Source organism: Octopus sinensis, linkage group LG1 (genome assembly GCF_006345805.1).
Source record: "Octopus sinensis linkage group LG1, ASM634580v1, whole genome shotgun sequence".
In the NCBI taxonomy this organism is placed as follows: Eukaryota; Metazoa; Mollusca; class Cephalopoda; order Octopoda; family Octopodidae; genus Octopus; species Octopus sinensis.
The window spans coordinates 130,537,214-130,552,605 of record NC_042997.1 but is presented as its reverse complement, the minus strand read 5'-3'; the positions used below and the strand labels follow the sequence as shown (position 1 = coordinate 130,552,605).

General features: G+C 41.1%; 1 protein-coding gene across 3 annotated transcripts in view; it reads right to left on the bottom strand.

The window, feature by feature from the left end:
• The window catches only part of LOC115214963 (sushi, von Willebrand factor type A, EGF and pentraxin domain-containing protein 1), a 226,501-nt gene that overhangs the window by 41,091 nt on the left and 170,018 nt on the right, over window positions 1-15,392 (bottom strand). For all 3 annotated transcript variants that reach the window (XR_003881945.2, XM_036504662.1, XM_029784063.2), the window contains exon 19: window positions 13,376-13,590. Coding sequence is in view for 2 of the 3 variants with exons in the window: in XM_036504662.1 (XP_036360555.1) it covers window positions 13,376-13,590 (215 nt within the window). In the remaining variant the exon portion in view is untranslated. The remainder of the gene's footprint in view (window positions 1-13,375; window positions 13,591-15,392) is intronic.

The window sequence follows — 15,392 nt, the reverse complement described above, 5'->3', positions numbered from 1 at the left end:
AAAACTACGTCCTTTATTTTTCAATCATCATCTGCTGATAACAAAATAAAAATATTTTGAGCAGAGGGTCAAAAGGGAGCATTTGGCCAAAATGGGTTGAGAACCTTTGCTGTATAATATAGTAAATCAGATCTGCAAGTATAGATATATACCTTTCTGACATACCCTCCCCTTCCCCTTTTCATCATTGGGACAATGCATAGAACTGTTTGTAACTGTTAACTTGGTTTGGTTTTGTTGGTCTTCGCCTCCTCTAGGGTGGCGAGCTGGCAGAAACGCTAGCATGCTTGGTGAAATGCTAAGCAGTATTTCATCTGCCGCTACGTTCTGAGTTCAAATTCCACCGAGGTCGACTTTCCCTTTCATCCTTTCGGGGTCGATTAAATAAGTACCAGTTATGCACTGGAGTCGATATAATTGACTTAATCCGTTTGTCTGTCCTTGTTTGTCCTCTCTGTGTTTAGCCCCTTGTGGGTAGTAAAGAAATAGGTATTTCGTCTGCCGCTACGTTCTGAGTTCAAATTCCGCCACGGTTGACTTTGCCTTTCATCCTTTCGGGGTCGATTAAATAAGTACCAGTTATGCACTGGGGTCGATATAATCGACTCAACCCATTTGTCTGTCCTTGTTTGTCCTCTCTGTGTTTAACCCCTTGTGAGTAGTAAAGAAATAGGTATTCCGTCTGTTGTTACATTCTGAGTTCAAATTTCACCATGGTCGACTTTACCTTTTATCCTTTCAGGGTCGATAAAATACGTACCAGTTACGCACTGGGGTCAATGCAATCGACTTAATCCCTTTGTTTGTCCCCTCTGTGTTTAGCCCCATGTGGGCAATAAAGAAATAGATATTTTAGTCTGGATATGGCCCTGAATATACATACATACACACACATGCACATGCACACATACACACACACACACACACATACATGTATATACTCTTTTACTCTTTTGCTTGTTTCTGTCATTTGACTGCAGCCATGCTGGAGCACCGCCTTTAGTCGAGCAAATTGACCCCAGGACTTATTCTTTGTAAGCCTAGTACTTATTCTATTGGTCCCTTTTGCTGAACTGCTAAGTTACGGGGACATAAACACACCAGCATCGGTTGTCAAGCAATGTTAGGGGGACAAACATAGATACACAAACACACATACATATATATGCATATACATATATATGACAGGCTTCTTTCAGTTTCCATCTACCAAATCAACTCACAAGGCTTTGGTCGGCCCGAGGCTATAGTAGAAGACACTTGCCCAAGGTGCCATGCAGTGGGATTGAACCCGGAACCATGTGGTTCGTAAGCAAGCTACTTACTACACAGCCACTCCTGTGCCTATATAAGACCTATATATGTATAGGTAATTCTGATAAGTAGTTAAAGAAAGCAATGTTATAACAATGATATCCAGACTAAACACAGAACCAAGAGGTTACATTGGCAAATAGTAATTTACATTTCTTTGGAGTTATATTGTAGGTATCAGTAACTGATGTGACCTTTGGGTTCAACATTCCACATCTGAGATAATTAAACAAGGTCAAGCAGAGTGAGTCTCTGTTTTACTCGAAAATTTTCTGACTTAATTATGCTTACTTTGTCTGTTTACAAAATGTCAAAATTAATTTGCAACTATCTGGAGCTTTTAAGTTTCCCTGGAATATGCAAAAAATATTAGAGGCACTTGAATATATATAGCATATCTGTACACCTATATATATACATATATATATATACATATATATATATATATCATCATCATCATCATTGTTTAACGTCCACTTTCCATGGGTTGGACGGTTTGACTGTTGGTTGGCGAACCAGATGGCTGCACCAGGCTCCAGTCCAGCCTATATATATATATATATATATATATTTCAATATATCTATATATATATATATATATAATAGATATATATATATATATATATCATATCATCATCATCATTTAGCGTCCGTTTTCCATGCTAGCAGTGGTTGGACGGTTCAACTGGGGTCTGGGGAGCCCGAAGGCTGCACCAGGCCAGTCAGATCTGGCAGTGTTTCTACAGCTGGATGCCCTTCCTAACGCCAACCACTCCGAGAGTGTAGTGGGTGATTTTATGTGCCACCGACACAGGTGCCAGACGAGGCTGGCGAACGGCCACGCTCGGATGGTGTTTTTATGTGCCACCGACACAGGTGCAGACGAGGCTGGCACGCCACGCCACGCTCGGATGGTGTTTTTATGTGCCACCGACACAGGTGCCAGATGAGGCTGGCAGGTGCCAGACGAGGCTGGCAGACGGCCACGCTCGGATGGTGTGTTTTTATGTGCCACCGACACAGGTGCCAGATGAGGCTGGCGGACGGCCACGATCGGAGTGGTGTTTGTTAGTCCCCAAAGCACGGAGGCCAGTCTATGCGGTACTGGCTACGGCCACGTTCGGATGATTTTCTTGTGTGCACCACGGCACTGGTACCACAAAGATACAAATTCCATTTATGCTCATCTATTTTGATTTGTTTTGATTTGATTTGATTTTCACTTGCCTCAACAGGTCTTCACAAGTGTCACTTGCCTCAACAGGTCTTCACAAGTGTCACAAGAAGGAAGGTATGCACAGGTGGACTGTCTACGTCGCCGGGTCTTCGGATGGGGGTCTTTTATGTGCCACCGACAACAGTGCCAGATGTGGCTGGCGAACGGCCACGATCGGATGGTTTTCTTGTGTGCCACCGGTACTGGAACCACAAAGATACAAATTCCATTGATGTTATCTATTTTGATTTGGTTTGATTCACTTGCCTCAACAGGTCTTCACAAGTGTCACGCGTGTCCTTGTGTGCCACCGGTACTGGAACCACAAAGATACAAATTCCATTGATGTTCATCTATTTTGATTTGGTTTGATTTTCACTTGCCTCAACAGGTCTTCACAAGTGTCACGCGTGTCACACACTTGCCTCAACAGGTCTCCACAAGTGTCACACACTTGCCTCTGCCTCAACAGGTCTTCACAAAGTGTGTCACACACTTGCCTCTGCCTCAACAGGTCTTCACAAGTGTCATAAGAGGGAAGGTATGCACAGGTGGATGACTACTCGTCGCCGGGTCTTTGGATGGTGTTTTTATGTGCCACCGACACAGGTGCCAGGTGAGGCTGGCGAACGGCCACGATCAGATGGTGTTTGTTGTGCCCACAGCACGGAGGCCAGTCGATGCGGTACCAGCTACGGCCACTTCGGATGGTTTTCTTGTGTGCCACCGTACTGGAACCACAAAGATACAAATTCCATTGATATTCATCTATTTTGATTTGGTTTGATTTTTGATTTTGATTTTCACTTGCCTCAACAGGTCTTCACAAGTGTCACACACTTGCCTCAACAGGTCTTCACAAGTGTCATAAGAGGGAAGGTATGCACAGGTGGACTGACACGTCGCGGATTCGGAGTGGTCTTCGGATGGTGTGTTTTTATGTGCCAGATGAGGCTGGCGAACGGCCACGATCGGATGGTGTTTGTTGTGCCCACAGCACGGAGGCCAGTCGATGCGGTACTGGTTACGGCCACGTTGGGGGTTTTCTTGTGCCACCGGCACTGGTACCACAAGAATACAATTCCACTGATGTCATCTATTTTGATTTGTTTTGATTTGATTTGATTTTCACTTGCCTCAAACAGGGTCTTCATAAGTGTCACAAGAAGGAAGGTATGCACAGGACTGACTACGTCCCAGGTCGGGGCCACGGGTTATGGCCTGACTAGTCTTGCCGGGTCTTCTCATGCACAGCATACTTCCATAGGTCTCGGTCTCTAGACATTTCCTTAGTGAGACCTAAAGTTCGAAGGTCGTGCTTCACCACCTCGTCCAGGTTTTCCTGGGTCTACCTCTTCCACAGGTTCCCTCCACTGCTAGGGTGTAGCACTTTTGCACACAACTATCTTCAGCCTTTCTTGTCACATGACCATACCAGCGCAGCCGTCTCTCTTGCACGCCACAACTGACGCTTCTTAGGTTCAGCTTTTTCTCAAGGAACTTACACTCTGACGATTATGAACACTGACATTACACATCATCGGAGCATACTGGCTTCATTTCTTGCGAGCTTACGCATATCCTCAGCAGTCACGGCCCATGTTCACTACCATGTAGCATGGTGTACGTACACATGCATCATACAGTCTGCCTTTTACTCTGAGCGAGAGGCCTTTTGTCACCAGCAGGGGTAAGAGCTCTCTAAACTTGCCCAGGCTATTCTTACTCTAGCAGTTACACTTTCAGCACACCACCCCCGCTACTGACTTGGTCTCCTAGGTAGCGGAAGCTATCAACTACTTCTAGTTTGTCTCCCTGGAACGTGGCAGAAGTTGGTCTCTGCATATTTCCAGTGGTTTATTGCTCCTGAGCATTTGCACAGACAAAAACTATTTTCCTAGTTAGCTTCCTTTGACATTGCTGCACTCTTATGTGTCCATAGCTTACATGGTGCATCTTATAGAGTTTCTACCTACACCTTTTTACAGATCGAGCAGGGCCATCTACCTGAAGGCGTTTGTGATTGATCTACCTTCCTACTTATTAGAACTTTGGTTTTGGCTAGGTTGATTCTAAGGCCCTTCGATTCTAATCCTTGTTTCCACACCGGAACTTCTCCTCCAGTTCTGATAGTGACTCAGCAATTAGAGCAAGGTCATCAGCATAGAGGAGCTCCAGGGGCAACCTGTCTTGAATTCCTCCGTTATTGCCTGGAGGACTATGATAAATAGGAGGGGACTGAGGACTGAACCTTGGTGGACCCCAACCTCTACCCGGAATTTTCACTGTACTCGTTGCCCACCCTCACCTTACTAGCAGCGTCTCTGTACATGGCTTGCACAGCTCTCACCAACCATTCTTCTATCCCTAGTTTCCTCATTGACCACCAGATAAGGGACCGGGGGACCCTGTCAAAGGCTTTCTCCAAGTCAACAAAAGCCAGGTACAAGGGCTTATCTTTGGCTGTATTTCTCCTGCAGCTGTCTTACCAGGAATATAGCATCAGTAGTACTTTTCCCTGGCACGAACCCAAACTGCATATCATCTAAGGTAACTCTCTCTCTAATTAGTTGGGCTACAACCCTCTCCGTAACCTTCATTACCTGATCCAGCAGCTTGATGCCCCTGTAGTTATTTGTCTAGGGCGTCGCCTTTACCTTTGTAGCAGTTGACTATTATGCTGCTACACCAGTCATTGGGTATGACCCCCTCGTGTATCACCTGGTTAACTATACGGGTGACTAAGCTATAGCCGACACCACCAGATATTTTGAGCATCTCTGCAGTAATTCCTGATGGGCCTGGGGGCTTCCCTGTTTTCATGCTTCTAATTGCCTTATCTACTAAGGAACTGTTAACTCGGATTGCTGGTCCCTCTGTTGGGTCGACATTCGGCAGACTCTCTTTATCCCATTCATTTTCTTCATTCAGCAACCTATCATAGTGGCGTCTCCAAGTCTCTCTCTTTGCACCCTCATTAAGTGCAAGTGAACCGTCCTCCTTGCGAACACATTTCTCTCCTACCACGTCACGATTCTCTCTCACACACTGTCTTGCAACACGAAATACCTCAAGTCTTTCATCCTCACGACGCAGGACATTGGCAAATTTTTCCTTCTCTGCTTCCCCTCTGGCTAGATAGACCTGGTCTCCTGGCTTCCCTTCTGGCAGACTGATACACTTCCCTGCTACCACCGTTCTTCCAGGCCTTCCAAGCCTGTTTCTTTTGTCTAATAGCCCTGTCAACAATATTGTTCCACCACCACGTTATTTTGGGTCTTAAGGGGACTTTGCACCAGCCACAGATCTGGTCAGCGGCTTTCAGCAAGGTTGTCCTCAGAAGCGTCAGTTGTCTTCTACCCCATGCGTAGCTATACTCCCTTCCATTTCGTCTAAAGCTTCAAATAACATATCTCTAAATCTCTGTCCATTCGCAGGGTCTTAAGCTTCCAGACCCTTCTTCTCCATGTGGTCGTCTTCTAGTCGCCCTCTTAGTCCTGATCCTAAAGTCACTAACTACCAGTCTATGTTGTGGGGTGCATTCTTCACTTGGGAAGGTTTTGGCATTTATAAGCAGCCATCTTTCCCTTTTTCTGGCAAGGATGTAGTCGATTTGGCTAGTATGCCGGCCCGATCGGTAGGTGACCAGGTGGCTTGTCGGTTTCCTGAAGTTAGTGTTGCAAATCATAAGACTATTCGCATCGCAGAACTCCAGCAGCCTGGTTCCCTCCTCGTTGCGGGAACCATAACCGTAGCCTCCATGCACGCCATGGAAGCCCCCAGCACGTCGTCCACATGCCCATTGAAGTCACCAGCCACAAGAGAAGGTCCCTGTCGTTCGTCAATGATGTGGTCTGCAGTAGGGTGTCATAGAAACAGTCTTTTGTCCATCAGGTAGCCCTGGCTGAGGGGCATAGGCCGATATAATAGTTGCTAAACTATGGTGGAGCACTAATCTAATCTTAATTATTCTGTCACTTACTCTGACTACCTCGATTACCTTATCTACCCATTTTTCGGCGATAAGCATGCCCACACCCCCGACTCCGTCAGTATTCCCAGCCCAGAAAATCTTGTACCTCTGTCCTTTGCCTGTGAGGAACCTAGCAGAACCTCCTCTCCACCTCACTTCTTGAATGCAGCATATATCAACCCACCTCCGTTCAAGCAATTCATATATATAATATATATATATATATATATATATATATATATAATATATCTATAAATATATAAAATATATAATATATATATATATAAATATATATATATATATATATATATATAAATATATATAAATATATATATATAAAATATATAAATAAATAATATGTAAATATATATATATATATATATATATATATATATATAATATATATTATATATATTATATATATATATATGTATGTATATTTATATTTATATTTATATTTATATATATCTATATATATTTATATAAATATGTACATATATATATATATATAGGCACAGGAGTGGCTGTGTGGTAAGTAGCTTGCTTACCAACCACATGGTTTCGGGTTCAGTCCCACTGCATGGCACTTTGGGCAAGTGTCTTCTACGATAGCCTCAGGCCGACCAAAGCCTTGTGAGTAGATTCGGTAGATGGAAACTGAAAGAAGCCTGTCGTGTATATATATATGTCTGTCTGTGTTTGTCCTCCCAACATTGCTTGTCAACCGATGCTGGTGTGTTCCTGTCTCTGTAACTTAGCAGTTCAGCAAAAGAGACCAATAGAATAAGTACTAGGCTTACAAAGTCCTGGGGTCGGTTTGCTCGACTAAAGGCGGTGCCCCAGCATGGCCGCAGTCAAATGATTGAAACAAGTAAAAGAGTAAAGAGTAAAGATATATATATATATATACATATATATATATATATATATATAAATATATATATATATGTGTGTGTGTGTGTGTATGTGTGTACATATATATATATGTATGTATGTAGGTACACACATACACACACACATATCTATATATGTATACATATAGATATATGTCTATGTATATACAAGTAAGAATGTGTGTATGTATATGTGTGTGTATGTATATGTGCGTGTATATAGTATGTACAGATGTATTGTGTGTCGTTGTCTATGTATTTATATCCAATGCTTGCAACAGGTTTTATCTTAAGATCTATATCTACTTTATTGTACAAATTTATATTAAAAAGCATACAATTATAAACTGTTGTAAATTACCCAGGTTCTTTTAAAGTGCAGGCTAAATTATTTAATTTGTTACATCATCATCTCATCACCACCACCAGTACTATTACCATTACCTCTACCACTACCACCACTACACCACCACCACCACCACCACCACCACCACCACCACATCATCATCATCATCATCATCATCATCATCATCATCATCATCATTATCATCATCATCACAATCATCACATCCCACACACACACAGTTTCAGTAAAGGTGGATCAGATATCACTGTGTCTCACCAATTGTCACAATCCTCCCTCATCTGACACATGTATCAATAAAGGAAGCTGCCAATATTGTTGTTGTTGATTTGATTTTTTTTTTCTTTCATGGTTTGAACAACTGACTACTTTTCTCCATTACTATCCACCTTACAACAGGCTGAGAGTCTATTATAATACCATTGGCATTAGAATATTTGTCTGCAACCAAACAAAAGAGTTCATTCTGTCCCCATATCAGTTTTTATTCAAAGTTACAATGATCCCTTGTTTATCGTGGTAGATTGGTTCCGAGACCGGCTGCGATAACTGAATTTCCACATGTCTTGGGCAAGTGTCTTCTACTGCTGCTACTACTACGGTTGCACCTTCGGAAGAAGTGGAAGAGGTGCCCCAGGAAAGGGCACCGCCATCAGCTTCATCATCATCATTTCTACTGCGCAGCAAATTCATCACCATCATCATTCAAATTTTACTTCAACTTCTTTCGTGTTGAGTACAGTAACAGTCTTTATTTTTTTAAATCTAAAGTGTTTTTGCTTAACAGTTGTCCTTGTTATTAATAGACTACTGTAAGGGGTGGGTTGTTAACAGTACAGGGAGGGTTTTAAAAGTCTAAATACACATTACGTAAATACTGTAAATATATATACACATATATACAACGGACTTCTTTCAGTTTCCGTCTAGCAAATCCACTCACAAGGCTTTGATCGGCCCAAGGCTATAGTAGAAGACACTTACCCTAGGTGCCATGCTTCCGAAAGTCATGGGAGCTGTGCTGTTTTCTGACTTTGTAAACATGTTCACAGGTGTTAGAGAGGTGGAGTTTGAAAAGGTGCTCAGAGTTATTGTTAGTAAGATGGTTAATAATTTTATGGATGTCTGCCAAATCAGCTGCCAGACGTCAGAGTTTCAATGAACGAGAAGGCTGCTCCAAGTTTCAGTGTTTGCTTTGGCATGTCAGCAAGCCAAAGCATGCTTGTGCAATTGATTACAAGGGAAAAAAATCAGATGTAAGAAATTTGCTAATGTTTTAAGATGCAAGCATCAGAGGTATTACAGGTTGCAAAGCTGTAAGGCGGCGAGCTGTCAGAAACGTTAGCACGCCGGGTGAAGTGCGTAGCCGTATTTCATCTGCAATTATATTCTGAGTTCAAATTCCGCCGAGGTCAACTTTGCTTTTCATCTTTTCGGGGGTCAATAAATAAAGTACCAATTACGCACTGGGGTCGATGTAATCGACTTAATCCGTTTGTCTGTCCTTGTTTGTCCTCTCTGCATTTAGCTCCTTGTGGGCAGTAAAGAAATAGGCATTACAGGTTGCAAAGCTGTGTGAGAGAGAAAATTAAGATGTCTTTGGGAAGAAGTATGTGTGCAGAGTGATAGTAGCTCTCTCATGAGAGGTTGTTGAATGAAGTGAATGCAAAGGAGAAGTAGGGTCTACTCATGTAAGCCCAGCAGGAGGACCAACCATTCAAGTTAGTGGCAGTATGATGGATATGGTTCTCTGACCCATCGAGGAGGGCAGTAACTCCAAATAAGAACTGGCTCAGACCATGCCGACCAGTTCAACCTAGGCCAGCATGGAAAGTGGATGTAACAAAATAATAGTGATGATGATGATGATGATGGTGGTGGTGGTGGTGGTGGTGATGTCAACAATGATGATGATGACAATGATGACAATGATGATGATGGTGGGTATGATGATGATGATGATGATGATGACAATGATGATGAGAATGATGATGGTGGTGATGAGGATGATGATGATGATGATGTGTTAGTCATTACACATATGCTTCTGTCTGTATGTGTATGTTTATGTATGAATGTATGCATTCAAGTATGTAAATATATCTATGTGTGTGTTTGTAAATACGTAATTAGATGTACAGTGCGTAGATGTTGTATTCCCATGCATGCATATAGACCTACACTCAGTTCTTGTAAATATAGCACCTATACTTTGTAGATATTGGTGAATAATGGTGGAAGTGGCTGTGTTCCCACCTCCCAACTCTCCATCATACTACTCAGTCTCTACCAATCCTAACATTCCACAATTCCTTACCAAACCTTTTAACTTTCTCCTATGAACTTTCACTAAATAATTCATTGTTCTGACCGATCCTAGTGGCACTTCCCCCTCACCACCTCACTGCAGTTGACTTTGTTATCCTGTTTAAGTCTCTTTGTTTCTAGACCCTTCACCCCTCTGCCTGCTTTTTGCCCAACCCTCTCTCTTTTCTCTGCCATCTTGCCATCTATTTGATAACCCCTTTCCTACGAACCTCCAAACCTCCCCTCCATACAACCTCCATCTTCATACCTACTCTTTTTACATTTTTGTCATTGTGTTAAGACTTTTATTTGTTCCTTCTCTCCCTGTCACTCTTCGGCTGTCTATCAGTCTCTTTCACTCTCTCCCATACACACAAATGCATATTCACCCCTCATCACTCAACTACACATATGCACATGTAGACACACTAACACATACATCAACAAACACATATACAAATACATATACAAACTCAAGCAAGCATACTTTTATGCTTGTACACAAAATCACACACACACATACACACACACATACACACACACACACACACACATTCAAATATATACATGCAAAAATACACACACTAATTCATGCACACATCTAAGAAGACATAAAATCTCACACAAGCATACTTTTACACAAAGACATCCACCTACAAAGTCCAAATCCATACAAATATAGAAATATATATTTTATTTCTAAAAAAATGGAAGAAGAAAGAAGAAAAGGAAAGAGGAAGAAATCTACTTCAATGTATGTTTTTGTTCAGTGAAACAGTATATTGTTACACCAGGCTATAGGAACATATTGTTTCCCCAAATACTTTCACATTATTCTTCATGGTTACACACTTTGACTGAATTCTTTCCTCTGTAGTTCATCACTTCCTCCATTCCAACCCCTTCCTCTACACAGTATCATTTCTTTTCTTCCTCAGTATTAATTATAAAAGAGGCAATATTTATCCTCACTTCAATATGAATGTCCTATTTGAACAAACTATACTGCTGTAGTCTTCTTTTTCTTCTTCTTCCAATCAGGACTCACGCCATTAGCCACAAAGAATAATCTCTAATTCAAGCCTACTCTAAGCTACTAAGAATGCGTGTGGCAACTTGAAGATCCACCCACCACACACTATAGACTGGTGGTTACACGGGCGCGAAAGTTGTTATCCTCATTCCGTAAATGGTGGCTTTTAATGAGTGGAGAGCTGAACCATCCTGGGGTTCAGAGAATTCACAATCTAGACTAGGGTCTGAAAGTTTACCATACCATAGTGGGTTACACCATGGTTCCTCTGCTTTGTAGCAGAAGTAGGAAGAAAGAATGAAAGTTGTGGTAAAAGAGTACAACGGGGTTCACCCTCCTGCCGGAGCCTTGTGGAGCTTAGGTATTTTTGCTCAATAAACACTCACAATGCCCGATCTGGGAATCGAAACTGCGTTCTTCCAACCGCAGGTCCACTGCCCTAACCACTGGGCCATTGCACCTCCACACTGCTGTAGTTAACATGAGAGAAACATTCATATTAGCTTTTTGATGCAAAATACATTCTTGTTCATATCGCTAGCAGGGGGACCAATCCCCACTATTTCCAGTACCGAGACCACCAGATGATATGATTTCAACCTTGTTTGGTTTTGTCAATGATGCACTAGAGTATGTGCTCCCTTCTGTTTGCTACCCCTGGTCCCCACAAAAAACACATATTACCTACAGTAGTAGCCTACAACAGGATGAAAAGTGCTACTCGAGGTAAACCACCCCTAGTGTAATGATGGACATTTGAACATTAGAGGTAACAGTGATTCATCTCCCTGCCACAAATATATAGATTGACAGTGCCAGAACAGGTACTGGTGTCAGGATTAGCCAGTTAGCTTGTTAAAGAATATACATTAGAGACAGAAGCAGTATTGATACCATGAGATATTATCTATCCCCACTCAAATGTGGGTACTCTATTAGAACAAACAAGGCAGCGAGCTGGCAGAAACGTTAGCACGCTGGGCGAAATGCTTAGAGGTATTTCATCTACTATGGAGGCGCATGGCCTAGTGGTTAGAGCAGCGGACTTGCAGTCGAGGGATCGCGGGTTCGAATCTAAGACCAGGCGATGTGTGTGTTTATGAACGAAACACCTAATCTCCACACGACTCCAGCAGAAGGTAATGGCGAACTTCTGCTGACTCTTTCACCACAACTTTCTCTCACTCTTCCCTCCTGCATCTTGCAGCTCATCTGTGTCAGACCGGCATCCCATCCAGGTGGGGAACCTATACGCAAAGGAAACCGGGAAACTGGCACCTAAGAGCCAGGCGTGGCTCAAGAAGGAACAATCTACCATTACGTTCTGAGTTCAAATTCCGCTGAGGTTGACTTCACCTTTCGTCCTTTCGGGGTCAATAAATTAAGTACTAGTTACGCACTAGGGTTGATGTTCCTTTGTCTGTCCTTGTTTGTCCCCTCTATGTTTAGCCCCTTGTGGGCAATAAAGAAATAAGAACAAACTATACTATGCATCTTTCTCTGTATAAAAGGTTCTCTCACCATATTTACTTGGAAATTCTCTAAGTAGTACCTTTCCTCCTTCTGCAAGCATTATCATCATCATCATCATTCCCATCATTTTTACATCCACTTTTCCATGCTTGCATGGCTCAGATGGAATTCTGTTGTGGTAGATTTTTTATGGCTTGATGCCTTTTCTGTCACCAACCCTCACCTGCTTTCCACAGAGGGTAATATTTTCACATTACCAGAAATGTTTCTATTGGAAGGTTAGGATTGAGGGATACTGCTTGTATAACAGGAACCTTTGTTTACAACAATCACATGATGTCAAGGCAAGGAGACAGTAACACTTACATACACACAGATGTGCATACGCACACACACATACACACACATACATGATGGGCTTCTTTCAGTTTCCATCTATGAAACCCACTTACAAGATTTTGGTCAGCCAAGAGCCATAGAAGACACTTACCCAAAGTGTCACACAATGGGATTGAACACAGAGCCATATGGCTGGAAGGTAAACTCCACGCCATGCAGCCATGCATGGGCCTGGTTTCTGTCTACCAAATCCACTCAAACACCTTTCCCCCCACTACCCCAAAAAACTATCTTCTTTGGTTTTTTTTTTTCCTTTCCAGTGTTCTTTTACCCCACTTTCTATTGCAAATACTCTCCCTCTTTCTCTCTCTCTTCTTCTTCTTCTTTGATCTTTACTAAGCTTATTTCAAAGAGGAGTTTTTCTTGCTAAAACAAAGTCGTCCATAAAATAAACTGACTTTACCTGCAAACTTCCATAGTCATAAAGTGCAAAGTTATCAGGGTTGAAGATATCGTTGCTTTCCTTCTTATAGGAAACCATTGTTCCCAAACTAGAAACATCAGAAGTTCTCATCCAAAAAGTGATGGTGATCTCTACAGGGTTAGGGAAAAACCAAACCTGAACATAATTTGTTATGCCTTCATGTTGAAACACCAGATCAAAATTGGGGCTGACCTCTGAAAGAAATAATATAATTAATGAATTCTTTCTAATGAGAAAATCATACTGACACATGAATGTGAAATGAGTTCACTGATATTTATTTTCTTTACAATTAGTCTACCATTATAGAATGATGATTTAACGAAGTGTGATATTTTATAAGTCAAATAGAAATGAGCGCCATGCTCAAAATTAGAATATAACAGCTGCAATTTCTGTGGTGATGATGATGATGATGATGATGATGGTGGTGGTGGTGATGGTGATGGTGATGATGATGATGATGATGATCAGGGCTTTGTCCCCACTGCTTATTTTATCACTTATGTTCCATACCATTAGATGTACATATGTGTACACATATGAATTTTCTCTGTTTAGAGAAAAACCTCTATAAAACAATTCAATAATTAAAGATGTTATTCACACCATATAGGTGTAGGAGTGGCTGTGTGGTAAGTAGCTTGCTTACGAGCCACGTGGTTCTGGGTTCAGTCCCACTGCGTGGCACCTTGGGTCAGTGTCTTCTACTATAGCCTCGGGCCAACCAAAGCCTTGTGAGTGGATTTGGTAGACGTAAACTGAAAGAAGCCCATCATATATGTGCATATATATATATATATATGTATGTTTGTGTGTGTATATGTTTGTGTATCTGTCTTTGTCCCCGCAAAATCGTTTGACAACCGATGCTGGTGTGTTTACGTCCCCGTAACTTAGCGGTTCGGCAAAAGAGACCGATAGAATAAGCACTAGGCGTACAAGAATAAGTCCTGGGGTCGATTTGCTCGACTAAAGGCGGTGCTCCAGCATGGCCACAGTCACATAACTGGAACAAGTAAAAAAGTAAAAGAGTAAAAGAGTATAAAAACCTTATTCTAAAAATCAATAAAGTACAAAAACAATAAATAGTAAATAGTAGTAAAAAAACTACGCACATTTCGTGGCTATATTTCCAAATAGATAATGATAATAAAATCTATTCGATTTAAAATTAAATCGATCTAAAATTAATTCTATTTAAAAATATAGATTTTATTATTATTATCTATTTGAAAATATAGCCACGAAACATGTGTAGTCTTTTTACTACTATTTACTATTTATTGTTTTTGTACTTTATTGATTTTTAGAATAAGGTTTTTATAGTATATGTTTTCTATATGGTGTGAATAACATCTTTAATTATTGAATTGTTTAATAGAGATTTTTCTCTAAATTATATACATATATCATAATTGTGAAATTTGATTTAAAATTGCTAAATTGAATTTTTCCCTGTAAGTTTGGAATTATATTCCCTACTATTATTATTATAATATTTCTATTTCTATTAATATATATATATATATATATATATATATATATTATATATATATATATATATATATATATATATATATATACAGGATGCGATGGGTAAATTGTCATCATTTTATATTTTTAATTTCATGCATGCACATTGTTTTTTTTTCATTTTGTCAACTACACAAGGTAGGGTGAGATGGGCACCGTCTGTGAGAAAAACAGCACCATGATGCAGTTCACTCAGCCAAAAATTTGGAAACGACATGCTGTACTGCTGGCCATTTATACCAAAGGCTCCAATACAAACAGATGGTAAACGCATTGGCTTGCTATGTCCCCAAAACATGTACCAAGACTGATAAAAATCAAACATCCATCATGGTGTTTAGGGTGATCACTTGTGCTAGTGACATTATGCCTCCATTCATCTTCCTACACAGCCTCCCACTCAACATGGAGGGAGGACTACATCAAGTGCATGGAGTAGGTAGAGCTGCACTGGGTCAAG